This window comes from Carlito syrichta, unplaced genomic scaffold (genome assembly GCF_000164805.1).
Source record: "Carlito syrichta isolate Samal-C Ts95f unplaced genomic scaffold, Tarsius_syrichta-2.0.1 Scaffold287740, whole genome shotgun sequence".
NCBI classification, from domain to species: Eukaryota; Metazoa; Chordata; class Mammalia; order Primates; family Tarsiidae; genus Carlito; species Carlito syrichta.
Window position 1 is genome coordinate 285,043 of NW_007231836.1, and position 24,500 is coordinate 309,542.

Sequence of the window (24,500 nt, forward strand, 5' to 3'; positions counted from 1 at the left end):
CTTGGGCTTAGGCGAGCCTCCTGCCTTAGCCTCCCATGTACCTGGGGCAACAGGCATGCACCACCACATCCAGATAATTTTTTTATTTTTTGTAGAGAGGCGGTCTTACTATGTTGCCTCGGCTAGTCTTAAACTTCTGGGCTCATTCAATCCTCCCACCTCAGCCTCCCAAAGTCCTGGGATTACAGGCACAAGCTACCAGGCCCAGCCAAAATTTTATACGTTCTTAAAGAGTATTTTCTCATAATTTTTATAATATTGCCAAGAAAATGATAAGATTAAATAATTTCCTAGAGAGATAAGAACTAATTTTTTGCCTCCTTTAGAAGAAAAAAGTACAATTTTTTTGTTTTGTTTTGTTTTTTTGTTTTTTTGTTTTTTTTGAGTTGGAGTCTCACTCTGTCGCCCAGACTGTAGTGCAGTGGCCCTCTCGGCCACCGCAGCCTCGACCTGCTGGGCTCTGGCGATCCTTCCGCCTCAGCCTTCCGAGTAGCCAGAATTACAGGTGCGCACTACCACGCCTGGCTCATTTTTTGATTTATTGTAGAGATGGGGTCTCGCCTGCCCAGGCGGGTCTCGAACCCGCGGGCTCAGGCAATCCACTCTCCTCAGTCTCCCAAAGGCGCGGGATTACAGGCTGAGCCACCGAGCCTGGCTAAAAGTACCATTTTTAACAGAAAAAGAAAATTGGAGATCATGAATAGAAGGCAAATTTAATTTTGTATATTTTTTGTTTTAAGAACATATTGCTTTTAAATATTTAAATGAGAAAACTTTTTAATGAAATAAAATATTGTAAACACCATATTTAAAATTCAATTCCTGATAACTTAATAAAATAGTTATGAAAGGCAAAAGCTTTAAAGTTTAAATTATAGGAAAACCATCCTTGAAATCTCAAGTGAGAAAAAGATTATTAAACAAGAAATAGAAGGTATAAATCATAAATAGAGATAAATTCAACAATTAAATTAATAATATTACTTTACTAAAGATCTATGGAAAGTACAAAGATAAATTAAAAAGTTGATAATCATACTACATATTTAGAAATGTACTTGTTGATAAATATGAGAGGGGACCCCCGAGAAACAGAATCATTTTGGGGGAGCAATCCCCTTGTAGTACAGGCTTCCCCGCTGGGTGAGTGTTCTAGGAACCCATCGGCAGCAGTGTACCAGCTAGCATGGTTGTGAGAGGCTGCGTTCAGCTTCAGACAATTTTTTTTTTTTTTGGAGATTCTTTCAATGCATTTTCCCATTTCATGGTGGGAGATTCACATGAACAACATAACTTAGCTGAATGTTCAGCGGTTTTTGACCAAAAAAACGGCATAACCCCCATGCCCCACCTTCGCTATTTACCCGATCTTGCTCCGAGAGCCTTTTTTTCCCCCCAGATGAAAAAGTTCTCTAAGTTTTGTTAATGTGGAAGAGAAGAAACAAAAAACAACAGAAACACTACAAGACATCAAAATGGACAAGTTCAAAAACCGTCTGGGGCAGTGAAAAAAAGCATCTCGATGGGTATATTGCATCAAACAGAGAGTACTTTGAAGATGACTGAAGTTTAAACATGTAAGAATAAATATGTAATTTTTTGTAAATAAATTCCAGTTTTTTGGGAGACCCCTTCATATACTTTCTAATAGAGGAGAATAGTATACAATATACAAAGAATTCCCAGCAATTACTTTAAAAATAAGGAAACCAACAATCCAAGAGAAAAACAGGCAAGAAAGAACCCCAGACAGAAAAAGTCATTTTATACAAGGAAAAATCAATGGCCAATAAAGGAAAACATGCTCAATCTCATTACTAGCCAGGGATAAGTACTGAGATAACACTAGCTACCCACCAGACTGGCACAAATTGAAAAAAGATGATCATCATTGCTGTGGAGTGTGTAAATCAGTTTAGTCACTTGGAAAAGCAATCTTGCATCCCTTGACAACAGTGACTGTGCAGAGACCCCATCAGCCAGAAGTTCTACTCCTGATTATACTCCCTAAAAGAATATCTTGCAAAGATGCACCAGCAGAAAGACATATGAATGTTCATAGCGGTCTAATTTTTAATAGCAAAACAGGAAATTATGTAAATAATCAGGTAACAATACAATAAGCTAATAAGTTGGATATTTATGTGATTTAATACTACAGAGCAAAGTGAACTAGTGAGCCACAGGTACTTGTACCAATAGTGATGAATCCTCAAAACAATATCAAGACATAAATAAAAATTAACTGAAGAAAGTCTAAGTATGATTGCTTACTTTCAAAGATAAATTTTAAGCCAGATGTGATGGCTCATGCCTGTAATCCCAGTGCTTTAGGAAGCCAAAGGGGAAATCCCTTGAGTACAGGAGTTTGAGACCAGCCTGGGTAATATAATGAGAACCTATTCTTAAAAAAATTTTTTAATTAAAAAAATATAGACAAAACTATTGTTTAGGGGTATAACTTGCTCTAAAATTATTTCTTTTAATGTAATGGAATGATACAAAATTCAAGATAGTGTTTACCTCAGAGTGGTAGAGTAAGGAGGGTATATGAGGGGCTTAAAGATACAGCAATACTCTATTTTCTAAGCTCAGTGGTAGGGCCAGGGCTACTTTGTAGGATCCTGCAGGTTGTGCACACAGCTCCAGGCATGCTATTCACATGCTGCAACATGTACATCTGAACATGCAGCCATGGGTGGGATGATATATGTTTGTTTCATTGCTATCTTTAAAAAATGCAGATAGATTAGATTAGATCATCTTCTTTGGCTATGTGATATATTCTCCAGTTAAAGAAAAAAGTGAGAAAATATTTTTAAAATATTTCCTAGTCTGAGTAACCACAGCATGTGTAATCAATTCTGCTTAATTAAGACAAAGCAACTACACTTATTTATGCAGGAAGCTCAGGCAAAACAACTCATTGATATGGATTATCTGAGAATCTCCCTTAAATAGTCTCAGCAATGAGACCCGACCTCAGATGCTTGTACTTGGCAGCTCATTCATTTCATAAATGAAGCACAGTCATTTCTTCTGCATTGGTTATTGCAATTATGCAATTACCCATAAATTGCATAGAAAAGTAAGAAAAAATTGCATATAAATTGCAAGTAAAAATATTCCTGCACCCACACAAGTGATCCTAAAGGTTCTCTCAGAAGTAAATCTTTTTGATACTAATATTAAATAATAATAAATGTTCACTGTTCAAATTTGCATTGTATCAAAACAAAAAATACAAAAAGATCCAACACACTGCTAACATTTGATTATATTTTCTTCCTGTTGCATATTTACTATGGAAAAAAAGTTCATTGTTCAAATTCATGGATCTCAAACTTAAAAGTCACTTGAGTTCATTTTGTTTGAGTGGGTCAATGATGGGACATAGGAATCTATTTTTTAACAAGGCTCCAAGTGATTCTTCAGGTATCAGTTCTGCAGCAAACTTTGGTACAGAAAACTTAAAACTTATTTCTCTAAGCAGTCCGGAGATTTCTCAAAGAACTAAAAATAGACTTACTACTCGACCACTAGTGGGTATATACCCAAAGGTGCACAAATCACTCTACTAAAAAGATACTTGCACAGGCATGTTTATCGCAGCACTACCCACAATAGCAACAAGATGGAACCAGTGTAGGTGCCCATCCATGGTGGATTGGATAAGGAAAATATAGTACACACACACCATGGAATACCACGCCGCCATAAAAAGAAAAAAAACATGTCCTTTGCAGCAAAATGGATGCAGCTGGAGACGATCATCCTGAGTAAACGATCACAGAAACAGAAAACATAATATCATATGTTCTCCCAGTGTTTAGACGGGAGTTAAACACTGTACGCACACAGGCACTAAAGAGGAACAAGAGAGACTGAAGAACTTCTAAAGGGGAGAGGGAGGAGTAAGGTCTGAGAACTACTTACTGGGTACTATGTTCACCACTTGTGTGACAGGCTCAGTAGAAGACCAAATCTCACCAACATGCAATATCCCTATGTAACAAACCTGCACAAGTACCCCTTGAATCCAAATAGAAAATAATAAATAAGAGCCGGGCTCGGTGGCTCAACCTGTAATCCCGCGCCTTGGGAGGCTGAGGTGAGAGGATTGCCCAAGCCTGAGGGTTCGAGACCGCCTGGGCAACTTGGCGAGACCTCATCTCTACAATAAATCAAAAAATCAGCCGGGCGTGGTAGCGCATGCCTGTAATTCCGGCCACTAGGAAGGCTGAGGCTGAAGGATCGCCGGCGCCCAGCAGGTCGAGGCTGCGGTGGCCGGCAGCGGCCACTGCACTCCAGTCTGGGCTACAGAGTGAGACTCCAGGTCAAAAAAAAAAAAAAAGAAAATAATAAATAAATATAAAAATTAAAAAGAATTTATTTCCCCACGGCTGCACGTGTATTTATCATGTTATGCATACATTTATTTATCTTGGTATGTGTACACAAGCCATTTCTTGGTCTTTATAGTTGAGGAATTCACAGCCTTATTTTAAAAATAAGGAAGCCAACAACCCAAGAGATAAACAGGCAAGAAAGAACCCCAGACAGAAAAAAGCCATTTTACACAAGAGAAAAAATCAATGGCCAGTAAACAAAGGAAAACATGCTCAATCTTATCCTGCCCACTAGAATTACCTTTGGGAACTTTTAAAATACAGCAAAACCTGAACTCACTCACATCAATTAAAGTAGAATTTGTGGGAGCAGGTCTGGGCATGAGTACTATTTTTTAAAATACTAAAGTGATTTCTGTGTAGAGCCAGGTTGATAACCACTGCTGTAGTTAGTGTCACTGACCACTATTTCAGATGAATTTGGAAGTCAAATCTCCTTACACATCCCCCCAACACACATCAAGAAAAACAGAAGATTTTTATTAGGATAGTATTTAATGTGTAGATTAATTTCGATTTTGCTTTCACATTCAGAGTTGTGATGTGTCTCTTCACAGATTAGGTTTAGTAAAGATTTAGCATTTTCACATAGGGTTCAATTCTTACGAAGTTTATTCCTAATTTTTGTTTTGCTTTTAGTTTTTGTAATTTTTTTCTTTTTATTTTCTACCTAGCAAACAGGCACATGATTGCTCCTTTAAACATTTATATTTTATCTTGCTACATTCATAAATGTAGTTTTAGTGTCTTTCTAGTTGACTATCTCAGGTTTTCTAAATGAATAATCATATTATTTATATAACAATTCTGAGGCTTCTTTTTCTTTTTTTAATTTTAAAGATGTGGGGTACAATACAGGGTTAGGTATACAAATGTTCATTACGCAGGTACCCTTGTTGATGAGGCATGCCCCCCTCCCCTGGCAGATTCCCACTATTGCCAATCCTTTTCTTATAGTATCGCAATAATTGTTCAAGGTCTGCTTATGAGTAAGAACTTGTGATACTCAGTTCTTTGTTTCTGAGATAGATCACTCAATATAATAGACTCTAAGGCCATCCAGGTTGCTGTAAAGTTCATGATTTTTGTCTTTCTTTATGGCTGCGTAATATTCCATTGTATATATGTACTACATTTTTTCAATCTAGTCTTCTTTCAACGGTCAGCACGGTTGGTTCCGTTGTTCTTGCTATTGTGAACAATGCTGTGATAAACATATGTGTCCAGGTATCTTTTTTATAGAGTGATTTGAGTTCTTCTGGATATATTCCCAGTAGGGGGATTGCAGGGTCATATGGAATCCACACTGATTTCCACAGAGGCTGTACTAGTTTACACTCCCACCAACAGTGTAGAAGTGTTCCCTTTTTCCCGCAACCTCTCCAGCATCTGTTGTTTTTTGAGTTACTGGTGATGGCCATCCTGACTAGAGTTAGGTGGTATCTCAGTGTAGTTTTAACTTGCATTTCTTTGATGACTAGAGAGGCTGAGCATTTTTTCATGTTATCTGTTGGCTGCCCATATGTCTTCTTTTGAGAAGTGTCTATTCATATCTTTTGCTCACTTTGTAATGGGGCTGATTGTGTTTTTCTTTTCAGCATATTTGAGTTCCTTATACATCCTAGATGTTAAGCCTTTGTCAGACATACAGTTGGCAAATATTGCTTCCCAGTCTGTGGGCTGTCTCCCTGCTCTCTTGGTGTTTTCTTTCACTTTGCAGAAACTTCTTAGTTTGATGAGGTCCCACTTGTCTATCTTATCTCTTATGGCATGGTTTCTTTTTCAATACTGATACCTTAATTTTTAATGTTCCGTGGGACCTCCAGACAGTGCTAAGTCATTGCAGTAATAACAGACAACTTTGTTTTGTTTCTATTTGATACTTATTTGTGATTATAAAATTAGTTTTATTTTATTCTCACCAGCTAAGAGATTTGCGGAAGGAATGTTGATTTTATCATATAATTTTTCAACATTATTAAGATGATCATATTTGTTTTCATTTACACATTTATACACTGAACTCCATTAATCAAATGTTTCAGAGTGAATCACTCATATATTCTTGCAACAGACTCTGCTTGTTCGTGGTATGCTGTTCTTTTAATATTGAATAAAATTTGCTAATATTTTGTTAGATTCTTTTGTATGTAGATTCATGAGATTGGGGTACAGGTTATTTTTTGCTTGTTAGCTTGTTTTGTTTTGTTTTTGAGTTGGAGTCTCACACTTGTCACCCAGGCTAGAGTGCAGTGGGACCCTCACGGCCACCACAGCCTCGACCTGCTGGGCTCAGGCGATCCTTCCACTTCAGCCCTCCAAGTAGCTGGAACTACAGGCGCATGCCACCATGCCTGGCTAATTTTTTAATTTATTGTAGAGACGGGGTCTTGCCAAGTTGCCCAGGCTGGTCTCGAACCTCTGGGCTCAGGTAATCCTCTCACCTCTGCCTCCCAAAGTGCTAGGATTACAGGCATGCCACCATACTCAGCTAATCTATAATTTATTAAGCTTTTGTGTATCTGTGCTTATATTTATATTCTTTTTTCTAATGTTTACTTGTATTTTCTCTCCTTTTTCTTTAGAATTGTCAGTTATTTATTTTATTAAACTTTTTATAAAAAATACAAATAACTGCTGAAAATATGGATGTATAATGTAAAGCAATTTGAAATTCAAATAGGCATAATTTGAAGAAAATAAAAAATGAATAGCATTCTGAAACAAAAATTCCAGATGATTCCCATCAGTTTCCGGGTGAGAATGGGAGGAGGTACAAAGCAAATATCAATATGCTAAATGTCTCAATCTTTTCCAAGAAAGGGAAGTTACATACAATAATTTTTGAAATTGGCAAGAAAATATGTTTCAATTTGTTTGCTAAAAAATTTAAAGAGAACGTCTACAAAAACAATGAGAATGTTAAATTTCCAAACCACTAGAAAAAGGAAAGAAAACAGAAAATTGAAATGATCTTGCAAGTCAAATAAACAAAAAATTACACAAAGAATAATGCACAATCAAGCATGATAAGTAGCATAAAAGTAGATGGCAGGTGTAAGTAGACATATGGAAAAGAAAATTTAACTCATTAAATAAACAAAAAGGATAATTTCTTAACTGAACAACTTACAAACTAAAAAGAATATAACATTTCAGATATACCAATAAATAGAAATTAGAAGAAAGGTTAAGTATAACAGCACATGATTAAAGACATTCTCAGCTGGGCACCGTGGCTCAAGCCTGTAATCCCAGCACTTTGGGAGGCTGAAGCGAGAGGAGTGCCTGAGTCCAAGGGTTCAAGACCAGCCTGGGCAACTTATGAAACCTCATCTCTACAATAAATCAAAAAAATTAGCCGGATGTGGTAGCACGCGCCTGTAGTTCTGGCTACTTGGAAGGTTGAGGCAGAAGGACAGCTGGAGTCTAGCAGGTCGACGCTAGGGTGGCCGTGAGCATGCCACTGCACTCCAGCCTGGGCGATAGAGTAAGACTCTAACTCAAAAAAAAAAAAAGACATTCTCATTGATACAGTGTCATCTAACACATTTTCCTACCACTATTTTTTCTGTAACGAATTAAGGCCTATGTCATCTATAGAAAAAAGTGCAGGGACTTCTCACTAGCTTAGTCGTCTAGTAATTCATAGCTGAGAATTTCAATGGGAAAATGGGATCTAATACACCAGTCTTTAAACTGGATGTCAAGTAGTCCTGAAAGTAGACAGTGACTTTCCAAGGGATACATGGGCTTTAAAGGCATCAAATTTTTGATCTTCTAATTCCATGTATATTCTCTCTTAATAATGATCTTGCTGAAATCAAGATCAATTTATCTTTCAAAATTTCCCTTCTCTTACTTCATGAAAAAAAGGCATATTTTACACTCATTCCAAATTCTACCACTGTGCATTGCTCCAAGGTTTAAAAAGCTTCTAACATGGCCAAAAAAATAATTTAGAATATAACAGCAAAGAAATTTCCTTGATCCAAGTAGCATAAACCCAAACCACTGGTCTAATTAAGAAATGGGAGATTTGGTAAACTTTTATTTTCTATGTTTCATAATTATTTAATGTTTTATTAAATTTTGTTGTTTCTTATTAGTTGTGTACTAAAAATTGTAAAATCCAGAGAACTTGGAATTTTTTAGAATAATATAATTTTTTTCTCTCTCCATGTATGTATGTATGCATGTGTATGTGTATACATAGATAGATAGATAATAAGGATTTCGTGTGGGAAGAAAATTTAAAATACAACTTCAAGGAGATTTAAAAAACTGCAAAATTTCTATAGGTCAAAGAGGTATTTTTCTGTTCATGTATTTCTTAAACAGATAACAGAGAGGACCAAATCACTATGCTTATATTTCACTGGATAAAATTAAGAGTGATGCAACTTTTATTTTTAAATGTCATATACAAATATGCCAAAAATTAAATCATTTGCAGCTATTTAAATGTAAAATAGAAATGATACATTTAATTTTAGATCTCGACTGAAACAGTGGGGATACATCATTCTACAAATTATTTTAAGAGGCCAAGTGCGCCTGTATTCCCACCACTTTGGGAGGCTGAGGCGGGAGGATTGCTTGAATGCTGAAGTTTGATAACAGCCTGGGCAACAAAATGAGACCTCATCTTTACAAAAAAATTAGCAAGGCATAGTGGCACATGCCTGTAAGTCCTAGCTACTCGGGAGACTGAGGCAGAAGGATTGCCTGAGCCCAAGAGGTAAAGGCTGAGGTGAGCCATGATCATGTCACTGCACTTCAGCCTAGGAGACAGAGAGAGACGACAACTCAAAAAAAAATTTTTTTGTAAGGAATACTAATCTAATAAATATGTTTAAGAATAATATGCTAATGGATCCACACAAAGTGAAAATAGAATGGAATTTCCATCATGGTTAATCTATCTCAACACACTTAACTGATTTCAGCACATTCTCCATCAACTATCTACAAACAATATGCTCAGATGCTAGACTTTGGCAGATATTATGTAATATATCATTAAATAATGCCTTTTGCTTTCCTGTTCACTTGTATATCTACATTAGTTACCACTCATGTTTCCTGGTTTTTATTACCTCCTTTCTGTTTTTCCCATCATGAACATACTTTCTTTTTTTTTTTAAAGCAGGATTTATTGAGAGGATAGAAAAGCTCCCAGAGTAAGAGGGGACCCGAAGGGGTTACCCATGAACATACTTTCTAATGCTATTTTGATTCTCAGTGTTTCCAAGGACTCAAGCATGATACAGCTGGCTGGGGGATAGATCTCTAGAATTCCTATTTATAAGGCTTAAGCCTCTAACAGCTTAAAAGTTTTCTGGATTGATTTCTACAAATAAATGTTTTATTAAAGCTTTTTCGTCTCTCAAAATAGACATGGGGAAACGGTTCTCTGCTCTAGTCACATACTACCTCCCTAATATATGTTGCATATTTTTATTATACCCCATTTCACCACAGTGGGAAATTGTAAAAAAAAAAATTCAAGTATATTTAGGTTGATAAAATACCTAAATGATACTCATTTAAATATTATTTGATGACAAAGTATAGATTGTGTAGACACTGACTAAAAGATGGGTTATCCAATTTGTTAAAGTAACAATAAATTACTGAAGTACTTCTTAAGAGATATTATTTAAAACACAATCACAGCCAGGTTTGGTGGCTCAGCCTGTAATCCCGCGCCTTGGGAGGCTGAGGTGAGTGGATTGCCTGATCCCGTGGGTTCGAGACCCGCCTGGGCAACTTGGCGAGACCTCATCTCTACAATAAATCAAAAAATTAGCCGGGCGTGGTAGCACACGCCTGTAGTTCCAGCTACTTGGAAGGCTGAGGCGGAAGGATTGTCGGAGCCCAGCAGGTCGAGGCTGCCGTGGCTAGGAGCGGCCACTGCACTCCAGTCTGGGCGACAGAGTGAGACTCCAACTCAAAAACAAAAGAAAACACAATCACAAAGTAAAATCTTTTGATACTTTACTCAATAATTGTTAAAAAATATTATTGAAAATTGCTACAACCTTTGGTCACGGAATCTAGGTTATGTTTCTCATCTAAATTCACTTTTTCTAGTTTTATTAAGGTATAATTGACATAAAAAATTTTGATGAGGTTGGACATCTGCATGTACTTGGGATAATGTCACCACAAGCAAGGTGCTAAACATTCCCATCACCTCAAAAACGTTCCCTGTGTTCTTTTGTGAGTTCTTTTGTTTGTTTTGTTTTGTTTTTATTAATGTTCCCCTTTTATTTGGATTTGGTAAGAACATAACATGAGATTCATCCTCTTAACATATTTTAAATGCACAATATTGTATTGTTAATTATAGGTACTTGTACAGCAGACACCTAGACTCATTCATCTTACATAACAGAAATTTTATACCATTGAAAAACAATTCCTCATTGTTCTCTCCCTCTAGTCCCTTACACCATTCTATTTTCTGCTTCTATGAATCTGACTATTTTAGATATCCCATATAAGTGGAATCTTATTGTGACTGGCCTTATTCCACTTAGCATCATGTCCTTAAGGTTCATGCATGTTGTGACATATGGCAGGATTTCCTCTTTTTAAAGGCATACTAGCATTCTGTTGTGTGTATGTATCACATTTTCTTTATCCATTCATCTGTCTATGTACATTTAGGTGGTTTCCATGTCTTGGCTAGTATAAATAATGTTACAATGAACATGAACGAGTAGATATTTCTTCAAGATCCCAATTTCAATTATTCTGGCTCTAATCCCAGAAGTGGGATATCTGGGTCATATGGTAGTTCTATTTGTAGTTTTTAAAGAAACCTTCATACTGTTTTCCACAGTGGCTGTACCATTGTGCAGTCCCACCAACAGTATGTAAGGTTTTCAATTTCTCCACATCACCAATACTTGTTATCCGTTGTTTTTTTGATAATAGCCATCCTAACATGAGGCTAAACTTACTTTTGAGTTGAATGTTAAGTGGACTAAATGATGATAAATAAAAAGAAACTTGAAACACAAGAAATAAATCAAAGCAATAAATCATCAATGAGCATGCTCAGGAGCTTCTCTCCTTAAACTCTGCTGAGACACATAATTTGAGAATCAAATTTGGTGCCAATACTTCCCTTCATGCTTCCAAAGATAATACTAGTTTTCTTGGATCATCTCCAACCAAACAATAAAATTAAAATATGGCCAAGAAACCACCCTCAAACAGCAGTATTTTTTAATGGCTGATGTTGGGTGAGAAAATGTACTGGGAATATAAAAGAACAAGAATAATAATTTTTTTTCAGATGGAGAAAGAATGATAAAAACATAGTGAGTAAAGGAAATTTAAAAGAAATCACTGACTAAATTCCCCTATGCAACTAATGCAGACTCTTCCCATCTTCCTCCACTATCCCATATTTCAAAAACTGAAAACCTGTGTCACAAATAAAAGACTAATTGACCATAGACAATAGGAATTGCAACAAGGCCCAAAAGTGAACAGTAAATTGAAGTAGTATCTCAGTAAACAAAAATAAACTTTGAATTAAAAGTTTAGCCAGGTGCAGTGGCTCAGTCTGTAATCCCAGTACTTTGGGAGGCTGAGGCAAGAGGACTGCCTGAGCCCAGGGGTTCGAGACCAGCCTGGGCAACATGGTGAGACCTTGTCTCTACAATAAATCACAAAAATTAGCCAGGTGTGGTGGCATGCATCTGTAGTTCCAGCTACTTGGAAGGCTGAGGTGGAAGGATCGCCTGAGCCCAGCAGGTCAAGGTTGCAGTGGCCATGAGCGTGCTACTGCACTACAGCCTGGGCGACAGAGTGAGACTTCAACTAAAAAAAAAAAAAAAAGTTTACAAAAAAATTTTCAGAACTTTTATTAAAATGTAAAACGTTTTTAAGAAATAAACATGTATTTGATGTAGAAATAACCAAATTGGTTGATCAATAATTAAGATATAGATATTATAGATATTAATTGATGAAATATAAATTAAGGATATATTTTTACATTTTATTTTATCTTGTTATTTGAATCAAGGTCTCACTCTGTCACTCAGGCTGGAGTATAGTGGCACAATCACAGCTCACCACAGCCTTGACTTCCTAGACTTAGGGGATCCTTTCGCCTTAGCCTCCTGAGTAGCTAGGACTATAAGCATATGCCCCAACATCCAGCTAACTTTTTGATTTTTGTTGAGACAGAGTCTCACTATGTTGCCCAGACTGATCTCAAACTTCTGGGCTCAAGCAATCTTCTTGCCTCAGCCTCCCTAAATATTGGGATTATAGGCATGAGCCAACACAGCCAGCCAAGGATATATTTTAAATCCAAATTACTATTAGTAATCTACTATGAGCTAGGCAACTTATATGTGTATTAGCTTAAATTTCATAACTCTCTAAGTTATAACAGTCTCTATTTTTTTGTAATTCCAAAATCAGCACTTAAGATACTTCCACAGTCATTCAAAATATACGCAGAGCCAGAAAAACTTTGAATTGCCCAGCTGAGGTCTAATAGGAGATAACCTGCCTTCTTTTCACATTCTATTCAGTGCCACGTTTTTCTCACTCTAGCTCATGGCTGAATGAAGTTTATCTAACATACCCGTTTTCCCCATAAGTTATATCATAGCCTTTTTGTGCTTAGGAACACTACACAACACTTCAGTACAACAAATGGAGACCATTTAAAACAGTGAAATCACCAACAGAAAAGCACAGAAATGCAGGGAAAAAAAAAAAAACGGGGAGGGGGGCACTAAATAGATTGCTAAAAAGGACAATTATTTACAAATATGAGAGCTGAAACAAAAATTTGGAGCATTGACCTCAGCTCTAGGAGCAGCATCTCAGCATTAGCTAATTCAGTGTCCACAGTGACTTTATAAGCACCATGCATCATGGGAACCAATGGTAATTTCAATTACTCTAGTCCCTAGAGGGCCTCAGTGTTAAAATGTAAATCACAGAGAAAAGGTTAACCGATAGAAGCTGACTGAAGCAGTATTGTGACTATTTAGAGTTACCAGATTATTTTGTGATAAGATAAAAAACTACATTTCTTATGTGACAATATTTCTTGTGAGAAGATAAGAAGGTTTGAATAGTCTATCTTTTGAAAAGTTTCCTTATAATTCTGGATCAAATCAGCTAATTGATACTAATTTTTGGTAAGAAATAACTCATTAGAATAAGTGTAAAAAACTACAGAAATGTTATCAGTAACCATCCCAAACCATCAAGTTTTCCTTACTTATAGCCAAGCTGTCGACAGATCACAGCTGCATCCTTATCAGTCCATCCGTCATCACAGATTGTTCCCCATTGGCCATTGATAAAAACCTCCACTCGTCCTTCTTTCTTATTTTCTCCATCCATCAGTCTGACAGGAAAACCTGTCATGATTCAAAAGTGTTAGTAAAGCCAAAAGAAGCAAACTGATACTAAAGCATGAGAGACTTTACAATATACAGTTGTGCTTTTAAATCAGACGGCAATACTTTTTTTGAGAGAGACACAGAGAGATATCAGTAAAAAATTGTATCCACTTTTGTAACATGTTTTGAAGCCTGTAAGTCACAGTGCTTGCTCAACTTACTCAACTTTGAATACCCCACATGTGGAACAAGTGCCTGGCATATAAGGACAGGCAATTGTTGTTTGTTGAATAAATGAATGAATAGCACTATACAATTGTAATGGTTACAACTAACTTCTAAATAGTAAAATAGCATTAACTTGAGGTTGTTTTTGTTTTGCGTCTATTCATTTATTCATGCACATAGCTAGAAAGTCATACTCCAAAGCTAAGATTTTTAGGAAGACATAGACAGACACAGCCTTGGCACACGTGGGTCTAATGCTGGAGGAAACAAACAAACAAAAATAAGAAACAAAAGCAGAAGAAAGAAAGGCAGGCAACTAATAGGGACAATTTCCATCTAAAGCTTTCGACTTACTATTGCTTCCAAGAAAAGGACTTAAAAGTCATCAAAATTACTAAGATTTAAAATACAACCACACCAATAAATACAGTGACGTTTAAATAAGTAAAGCTCCTCACTGTGACTTGCATACAGTCATAGGTAGAATTGTGAGGTCTTAGGGTGGGCTCTATTCCGATATGACTGGTGTCTTTATGAAAAGGAAAAATGTGGACAGAGATACACACAGGAGGAAACTGATGTGAAGAGATATGGGGGAGACTGCCATCTATAAGCCAAGGAGAAAGGCCTGAGCATATCGACCCCTCTAAGCCCTTTCCTCACAGCTTCTCCTAAAGGAACCAACTTTACTGACATCCTGATTTTGGACTCTAGCCTCCAGAACTGTGCAACAAAAAATATCTGTTAAGCACCCAGTCTGTGGAACTTTGTTACAGCAACCCAAGCAAACTAATGCTTTTTTGCTATTGGTAAGCAAGTGCATAGAGTTGGCGCATTTGTTGGTTTTGACTTTGCTATATGACTTTGCTATACGATTCTGTGATGTTTCCTGTTCCATGAAGTGAACATGATCAAAGATAGAAGACAGGCAGTAACAATTCTGGGGGCAAAAAAAGAAAGAAGAGAAGTAAAATTATCAGGAGAACTAAGGAGATAAAAGTAAGCAGCTAATAAACAAAATACCATTTAATATGTTTAAACCAACTTGTAAAATTACTAAACTGACATCTTTTAGCTAAAAGGAACTATTGCAGGCAAGATGGACATATTCTACCTTTATTCCTCTGACCCACTGTTACTTCTCTTCTTTCTTTTTTTGCCCCCAGAATTGTTGACTCCCTGTCTTCTATCTTTGATCATGTCCACTTCATGGAATAGGAAACATCACAGAATCATACAGCAAAGTCAAAACCAACAAATGCTTAGGGAGCGCCAACTCTATGCACTTGCTTACCATTAGCAAAAAAGCACGGACTTTCAGCTATGTCATAAAACACAATATTGAAACTTTACATTTCTTATGAATGTATCTGAAAGTTGGGGTTCTCTGCAAGAAGGGTAAAGTGAAAAAGTGATCCTCAAAGAATAATTCAAACAGAAAAAACTCCTTTCTTAAAGTTTTACCTTTTTACATTTTTGGTTCAGAATTAAAAATATATATATTTTCACATGGAATTAGACCCCCATGTTCCATTTTAGTAATTTTATAGGTAGTTTTTCATAAACTCAAAAAAATGATAAAGTGTTTTTAAACTCTAAGTTGCATGCTTTGTAAAAATAACACATACAATATTTCTGAATCTAATTTTAGCCATTCGTTTTATAACTTATTGAAATTTCAACTCTTTAAGAAAAATTGAATGACAAGTCATTCTAGTCATATCCTCTCACTATTTAAGGTCTCATAATGGAAATAATAATATACAACATGTTTTATTTCCAAAATCTTAAATAAATATAAAACGTTTAGGAAAATTAAACAATCCTATGGGTATATAGTATCTTTAATTATCGATCTCACCCTGATTTCCAGTAGTTTTCTTCATTTTTTTCTATAACATTGATATGATACATTATTTTTAGGAAATAATAATCTTCTAGAAAAATAATATCTAGCATAAATGCAAATTAAAAGTCTAATTTTATACTATAAAATTGAGTAAGAGGCAACCTCATTGAAAAAGAAATCTTGATTAGGACTTTATATATATATTTTTTTGAGTTGGAGTCTCACTCGGTTGCCCAGACTGGAGTGCAGTGGCCGCTCCCGGCCACCGCAGCCTCGACCTGCTGGGCTCCGGCGATCCTTCCGCCTCAGCCTTCCTAGTAGCTGGAATTACAGGCATGCGCAACCACGCCCGGCTGATTTTTTGATTTATTGTAGAGATGAGGTCTCGCTGCCCAGGCGGGTCTCAAACCCGCGGGCTCAGGCAATCCACTCACCTCAGCCTCCCAAAGGCGTGGGATTACATGCTGAGCCACCGAGCCCGGCAGGACTTAATATTATGAAGTTTATAATTAATGGAATGTTAAAGTGAGAAATCCACATATTTACCATCCCAGAAATTTCCCCCAACTCACATAGGCATTAAACTGCATTCTTACTAGAATTTCTTTTACTGATCTAGAATATTGCCTTTGAGCATTCCACCTACCATAAACCCAAAGTGATTATAGAAGTGATTATAGAGCTTTAAGTAATTTTGAGAAGAGTTTCATTCACATTTAAAGTTAAAGTCCAGAAGTTCTCCTTCAAGTTAGTTGAAAACAGCAGTAGTCCAATAGTTCATTATCGTAGTGCCAAAAAGGTAAAAAAAGATTTATTTTTGTTTCTTAAAAGTTATTATTTATATCATTATTCCATGATCTCCTTTTCTAAGCTTCCCTTTTAAATATACAGCATTTTTAAATATTATAATCTACTTGAATGAATAAATGGTAATATGATTCTATCCCAAAAGTATATTTGGCTCAGACATAAAGTTCAGACAAATGAACTTAGTTAATAGACACATTACTGAGATTAGAATCAAAGAGATTCATAATACTGATCACATATTTTATTAATAATTATGACCCTCAGTCTTTTAAATTTTCAAAAAATATATCTAGTCTCCTAAAATTAAAAAGATTTTCTGAGGAATTTAAAAGATTAGTTAATCTAACCATATGATATATTTAACAACACAGACCTTCAGAGAACTGAAATCACATAGTATTTTGTCTCTGGGAGTACTGATGGAGCATGTCTGGATAAGTATGAATAAATAGCATGTCTGTGATCTTAAAACATGCTATCTAGGGCCATGATGATCCATTTTAAGCAAACGGGTTCTATCTCCCCCTACCACATGCAGTAGTTCACTACATAATCCTGAGAGGATCATAAAACCTCCATAAGCAGGGGGCAAGGGAAAAGAACAAAAGAAAAGAAAAGAAAAACTGGAAATATGACCTGCAAGGAATGCAATTAAAAAGTGTATTTCCTCTAGAATAATGCTAGATTAGTGCAGTGAGTCACCATGATCTCATACTTTAGAGTACAATGAGGAATCAACCATATACTTTGACAAACTTAAAGTATGTAATACGATCAATACTGTGGGATTCAACAAATTATATTATTTTTATAATGTGAAGATATCAGCCTCACAGTCTCAAAACGGGAGGATGTAAAGGGGTTGATTCCATCCTGAGGTTCAAAGTAAAGACCATCTATGGCTATTTTAACATCTACACACACACACACACACACACACACACACACACAGAGAGAGAGAGAGAGAGAGAGAGAGAGAGAGAGAGGCATATTTATTCTGCTTTCTTGTCAAACATTAAGAAATTTGTCAAGAATGTTTAAACATTTTCTGACTTCAAATGGCTCTTTACTCATAATTATTTCAAGACTGATAGAGGAGCTAGTTACTTTTTATCCAACTACAAGTCTAAAAAGTATTTGTACCCACGCATCGTGGTACATGCCTGTAGTCCCAGCTACTTGGAAGGCTGAAGTGGGAGGACTGCTTGAGCCCAGGGGTTTGGGGCCGGCAACATAGCAAGACCCTGTTTCTACAAATGAAACAATACAGTAACAATTTTGTAACTAGAGAGTAACAAAGGTCCCTGATGGGTTTCTAAAATAATAGGGTATCTTAGAAAGATAAGTGGGTTATTAACTTCAATTAATCCACTTAGAAGCCCACTTGAAAGACCAATGGACATGCCATTGACCAATGATTGGCAAGCCCTCAGGACTAGAGAAGAAATAAATCATGAGACAGAGAGAGGGAATATTCTTTTACTTTTTTATTCTGCTCCAAATAGCTCATTAGAATTCAAGGTAAATGAAAATCTGAATAGATGACCAAAGAGTAAGGAAATAGATAATGCAGCTTATTTGTTCCGTCTTTCATATACACGTGATTATAAACATTTTTAGTGAGAAACTTAGTGTTCTAGGTAAAGAAAAAATAAATTTAAGAGCAGAAATTTTGGTAGGGAGACCCAAAAGATTATTTCCCTCTGCATAAAATTTACTGAAAATTTGACAGCTGAGGGAAATAGACTAAGAAAAAAAGACCAAAGGTAAGAAATGCTTCACATTCCGGACCAGTGGTTAGAGATGTGGTGGCTACTGAATTATGGGAACTCGAGAGTTGTACCGAGTCCTCACCCAGAGAGAGTCTGTGTCCATCGCTGCCAGGGTAGCAGGCAATTCCAACATCTTCCCGATGGCTGCAGTCATGCCTTCCCCATTGTCTCCTGGAACACTGAAGAAAGCTGGTTTCCTTTCCTGAGCAGCTGACATCATCCAACCATATGGGCCCTGTGCTTTCTTCAAAATGGTTTGCAGAGGCTTGTTTACCATATCTGTGACAATTAGATAAACACTGGGTATAGAACTGCTGTCATAAAAGAAACAACCTAGTGAAGTGTCATGACTTCACAGTATAAGTATTTACTCTTTCTCCCACCGTGGGGATTTGGTTCTAAAAGCTAGGTTCGCTCCATTACACATTTTGATCATCTAAACAATTTTTGATCATTCCAATGGGTAACTAAGGAATCATTAATCATTTTCCCAATTCATTCTTGTGTTCTGTCTACATTTAACCCGCCAATCAGGAAGAATGCAAACAAAGAGATATGCCTCAAATTCCTGATCAAAGAGGTAACACTGTGAACCAGAAAGTAAGAATGCTTGGCTCCTTTTAGCCTCTGATGAGCCATCTGAGCTCATTTGATTTCATCAGCTTCTCTAGACCTCTTTGGCATCTTCTTCTTTAAAATGAAAAGTGTGGATTAGTTCACTGATTACTCAAGCACTGTACCCAATTCATGATGAAAATTAGATTTCAGGCCATAAAAATCAGAATGACAATGACCTCAGCTTTTTGAAGATGGATAAATTCAACTTTTTAAACTCTTATAAATTATATTTGTGTTCAGATTGACTTTATTTGTAACACTGTACCACAAAAGAAAACTAAATGTATTATAATATATATGTTGCAGAAATAGGAAAGATCCGTAGAAGTTTTTTTTAATTGATAATTAAGCTAGTCTGTACCTTCTTTCATCCTTTCTCCAATTTTGTTTCATAAAATCCAAACCTCCAGAAATCACTGACCTTAAAGATCTTTAAGATGTCTGAAATCCAACTCTAACGCACAGCAATCATTTCCCTCACTTGGTGTTTTTATCCTTTCTGTACTAAGAATATGAAGAGCTCTTTCTATCTGGCATGAATTTTCTTAATTTTTTCCTATGCAAGTATTTATTAAACTTATGTAATAAATTAATATTTGAATAAATTAAAACAATTAAACTTTTGATTAATCATTATATAGCTTTTTTTCCTGTTTTGCTGACTAATCAACCTTAGCTAGAAAAGTAATTAAGTTCCATATTGCTGGCATTTTCAATGTCTATATCATTTTCCGCAATTTATCAATCTGATAAACATCTGTCTATATCAACTAAACAACAGACAATAGGATGTCATTTTACTTTGGAACTACATTTGTACTAAGAAACCCAAAGTTTAACCATTTTCTCATTCTAAAAGAATAGTCTTTCTAAAAAATACCTCTGTCAACTAAATGTCGCACACTCTTTTAGTACTTTCTAACACAATCATTTAGAAGTTTTGTTACTCACTACTGAGAACATTTTTAGAACCAGTAAATTTGGATACTTTGTGCCTGAATTTGTGAACATAAATAAATAAAATATGGAGAAACATGGTGCTGTTTTCATCAATAAGGAAAAATGTGAAAATAAGTAGAAATAACAGGATTTATTACTCTCCAAATCTGTGAAAACAGGATACAGTTGGCAGTCTAACAGAAATTCACTTAAACATAAAATGACAATTATTAAGTAATCCTCATTAATTAAATGTCAATATACTGTATTTATTTGGTTGTTATATATCTATTATCTATCATCTATCCATATATCTACTATCTATCTATCTAATCTAATCTCTATCTACCTATGTACCTACCTACTTGCCTACCTACCTGTATATGGAAGTAATGGAAGCATCACAGTGAAAAACAATGGCATTTTCTAAGATTATGAGTTACCACCTCTTGTTATTTATCTCATTTATGTCAAATAGCCCTCAAACCAATAATTATAGTAACTACTCTGTCCAAAAATAGTCAAAATATAGGGCAATTATGTGCTTAATTACATTTTCATGATAGCACCATTTATAATAGGAAAAACTAAACTAACCTAAATCTCAAGTAAATTATGGTATGAAAATTTGATAGAATTATGACTATGATGCAATACATAGGTTAAAAATGTGGATACAAAAATTATGTCTACTACTAGAGCTGCATAAAGTTATGCACACAAATTATAATAATCATGGTATAAGGATGGAAAATTATGGAACTTTTATTTTCACTGTTTTCCAACTGTTTTACATTACTTTTATGCATATTAAAATGTATGTGTAAACATGGCTTTGCCTAGCTTGGGTGAAAGCATATTTTTAAGGTATAGTGAATATTTGCAATTAGCTTTAATCATGCTGAAATAAAATAATTTTGCTAGATTTTTTTCAGGCATGAGACAATGACTTCAAGCATGACAGAAATATGGAAAACAAGAAAAAAAATAGTCATTCTTAGGCTTCATTAAAATACTTAACTCAAAGGCATCATTTTTTGTTACTTCAACCAACTTAAGTCTTTACTCTGGAATGCATTATGTGTGTGACATAAAATATATATCCCAATATGTGATACTCAACTTTTAAATAAGTAAGGTCAAAGGCGAATTCTAAAGGTCACTTCATGACAAAAAGGCTGTTTTTCTCAAATAAAAGTAATAATTACCATCATATTCTGAAAAGGGGAATAACATAATACCAAAGCATTTGACATGAACTTCTTTGCAATTTGGGGCACAGAGATGTCAAAATTAACAACATCCAACAGTAGTGATGCAGCAGAATAAAATTAAGCATTCAAAGTCTTACTTGAATCAACATAAAGAAACCGATAAGTTACTCATAGCATCAACTGATTATTCAAGAAGAGAGGTCATAGCAGGAAAGGTAAATGAGATAAATAGAAAGAGATGGTTATTCATCATCTTAGAAAATGTCACTGTTTTCCACTGTTATGTTTCCATATATAGGTAGGTAGGTAAGTAGGTGGATAGAGATTAGATAGATTAGATACATAGACAGACAGATAGATCTATGATATACAGATAGATAACAGATTAGCTCGATACTATGTATTTTTAGTATTACAGAAGTTACAAATACGGATTACACAATAAGACTTTTAAATAAATAACCTGGCATTTAGCTGCCTTATGTCAATGAGTCTTACTTAAATCCCAGCTGCCGACAAACCACGTATGTATTCAGCTCAGTCCAGCCATCATCACAGACAGTCCCCCACTGTCCCCTGTAATACACCTCCAAATGACCCTCATGGCTGCCTTTCCCGCCTGCAAGTCTGATGACCCCATCTGTGATAAGAAGGAGACACAGAGACTAAGCAAATCAGCCATCAAAAAAAGTAAAACATTTTCATTTCACAAGAAATATCACCATTTTTGAACCTCCTTCTAGGCCTTGTGTTAAACTTATATTACATCTATGCTCAATGACTTGAAGTTATTACTTGCTTCTAAAGTTTGACATAACACATTACTGTCAATAAAATATCTTTCCTTTTTATTTATACTCCTATCTGAGTAGTAAAATATATTCTGATATAATTTCAAGGTATCTACATATTTAGATTTCTCTAGGTTAAATATTTGAGAAATTTCCTATAACTTCAGGCTCAAATCTAAGCAATACTGGTTATCTAAATTTAAAAGTAAGAAAATACAATAGCTTGGAAAGTTCAAAATTTTAACAGCAAAAACATATATATATATATATATATATATATATATATATATATATATATATGGAAATAGGAAGACAGAAAAAACTATTCTGGGTAAAGGACAATCTGTCATGTCAATGCATTTATTATTCCTTCGTCATTCATGAATTATAAAAACTGGAAAAATGTCTGGTCTTTGTTCTTTTATTGGTAATACAGATCTGAATTAAAATCTTATTAATTCAATGAATAATTAATTCCCTGAGAATTCTATAAAGAGCTTCAAGCAGATACATAGTTGAATTCCAAAAAAAGTAGATTTGAAAGTCATTTCCATCCAAAGTAATCCAAACACCCACCCGCCCATGAAACATGCAAATAATCCTGGGTAAAGGTCACACTTTACATGAATCTCTGGATTCTTTTAGAGTAAATACTTGTCTTTTAGCAATAGGAACATTTATTAACATAATGCTTTCCTGTCAGCAAAGCACTGGGACATGCATTACCTCATCTGATCATCACTTCTATGCTATGAAACTATGCTCCGTCGAAAGAGAGAAATGGTGGCTCAAGCAGCTGAAGTGCTCTGGCTTAAATTCTGGCATAAAGTATAGATTTCTATTGTGTTAATCTTCTAATAAAAACAACAGCATGCACAGACATATGTCAATTAAAAGACGTATGTCACATATGACATAGACATATGTCAATATTTCTTAGGCACAAAGAAGTTATTCTTTTGATTTTTATTAAAGAATGATTTAAACAACAAAAAAATGTTTTTCCAGTTTTTTTTAACCAATTGCTTTGTGATGACTCAACTTCTCTGGCCTCATCCATTGCCTTTTTCCCCCCTAAACATTCAAGTACACACACACACACCAGTACGCACTCAGACATGCCCCTCTTATAACACATGACACATTTTGACAGGCATGTTGCAATTTGGCATAGTGTGAAAATTGGGCAAGCAAAGTTAACTTTGTTTCCTTAATAGTGTGCTTTATTTATTTATTTATTTATTTATTTATTTGAGTTGGAGTCTCACTCTGTCACCCAGACTGGAATGCAGTGGCCGCTTCCGGCCACCACAGCCTCGACTTGCTGGGCACCGGCGATCCTTCCACCTCAGCCTTCCAAGTAGCTGGAACTACAGGTGTGTGCAACCATGCTTGGCTAATTTTTTATTTATTGTAGAGATGAGGTCTCACCAAGTTGCCCAGGCAGGTCTCAAACCCGCGAGCTCAGGCAATCCACTCACCTCGGCCTCCCAAAGCGCAGGATTACAGGTCGAGCCACCGAGCCCGGCTAATAGTGTGCTTTAATCAACAATTATATCAATACAGTTTTACCAGTTTTAAACACATTCTGACAATCATGACAGACGAATAGATGAATAGACTAAAAATGTACTTAGTATACCTAACATCTGAAATTTATCTCTGCACACTAATTTTGATTATTAGTTACCATACATTGCAACAAAGTCATATTTTCTGATCTAATTTGATAGGACTATATAGCCTTAAATTGAAAAAAGTCAGAAAGATCTATGAATGAGAAATAGCATTGTAATAAACAATGTTTTGGGGGTTTTTTGTTTTGTTTTCTTGTTTTTAGTTTTATTTGGCAGATTTATTTGTATGCTCATTTGGTAGTGTCATTGAAAAGAAGGGAAGTCGTGGCAAGCCCAAATGGTACTAGGGGTAGGAGTTAATATATTAATGGGGTGAAATCCTTACCTATTAGAGGGGTACAGGACACTCCAGCATCTTCTTTATGGCCACAGTTATGCTCTCCCCAGGAACTCTTCGGACATTGCTCAATTGACAGCTCATTCCCAGTGCAGCGTACTTCATCCAACATTACTGGGCCAGATCCTTCCCCAAAATATGCCTGATTCCATGCTTTGGCAATGCCGCTGAACAAACATAAAAACACAAGGATTCTGAACGACCCATCAAAGGTTGGCCTGACTGAATTCTTTTGCCCCCGTTGAAAGCATAATTATTAATCCCTTCTTATCAATTCACTTCATAGGTCATGTGTGACTCTCTGTATTTCTTTTTTGTTTGTTACTTTTTGTATTTTCAGCCATTGCACATGTTTCAAAGACTGCCACGTATTCTCCAGTATTTATCCTCCTTTCTTCATTAGTAATGAAAGCCTGGATTTTTAGAAGGACAATGGCTATCCAGAATAAAGTTGGAGGAAGTTCATTTGTTTGTTTATGGTGAAATACATATAACATAAAATTTACC

The 24,500-nt window shown here is 35.6% G+C and overlaps 1 protein-coding gene across 1 annotated transcript in view; it reads right to left on the minus strand.

Annotated features, from left to right (window-relative positions):
• The window catches only part of LOC103254994 (neurotrypsin), a 44,777-nt gene extending 20,619 nt beyond the window's left edge, over positions 1-24,158 (minus strand). The window contains exons 1-4 of the mRNA XM_008052969.2: positions 23,982-24,158; positions 21,727-21,868; positions 18,540-18,736; positions 13,675-13,816 (exon numbers count right to left, since the gene is read on the minus strand). Coding sequence (XP_008051160.2) covers positions 13,675-13,816; positions 18,540-18,736; positions 21,727-21,868; positions 23,982-24,105 — 605 coding nt within the window. The 5' untranslated portion in view covers positions 24,106-24,158. The remainder of the gene's footprint in view (positions 1-13,674; positions 13,817-18,539; positions 18,737-21,726; positions 21,869-23,981) is intronic.
• Between the last annotated feature and the right edge of the window lie 342 nt (positions 24,159-24,500).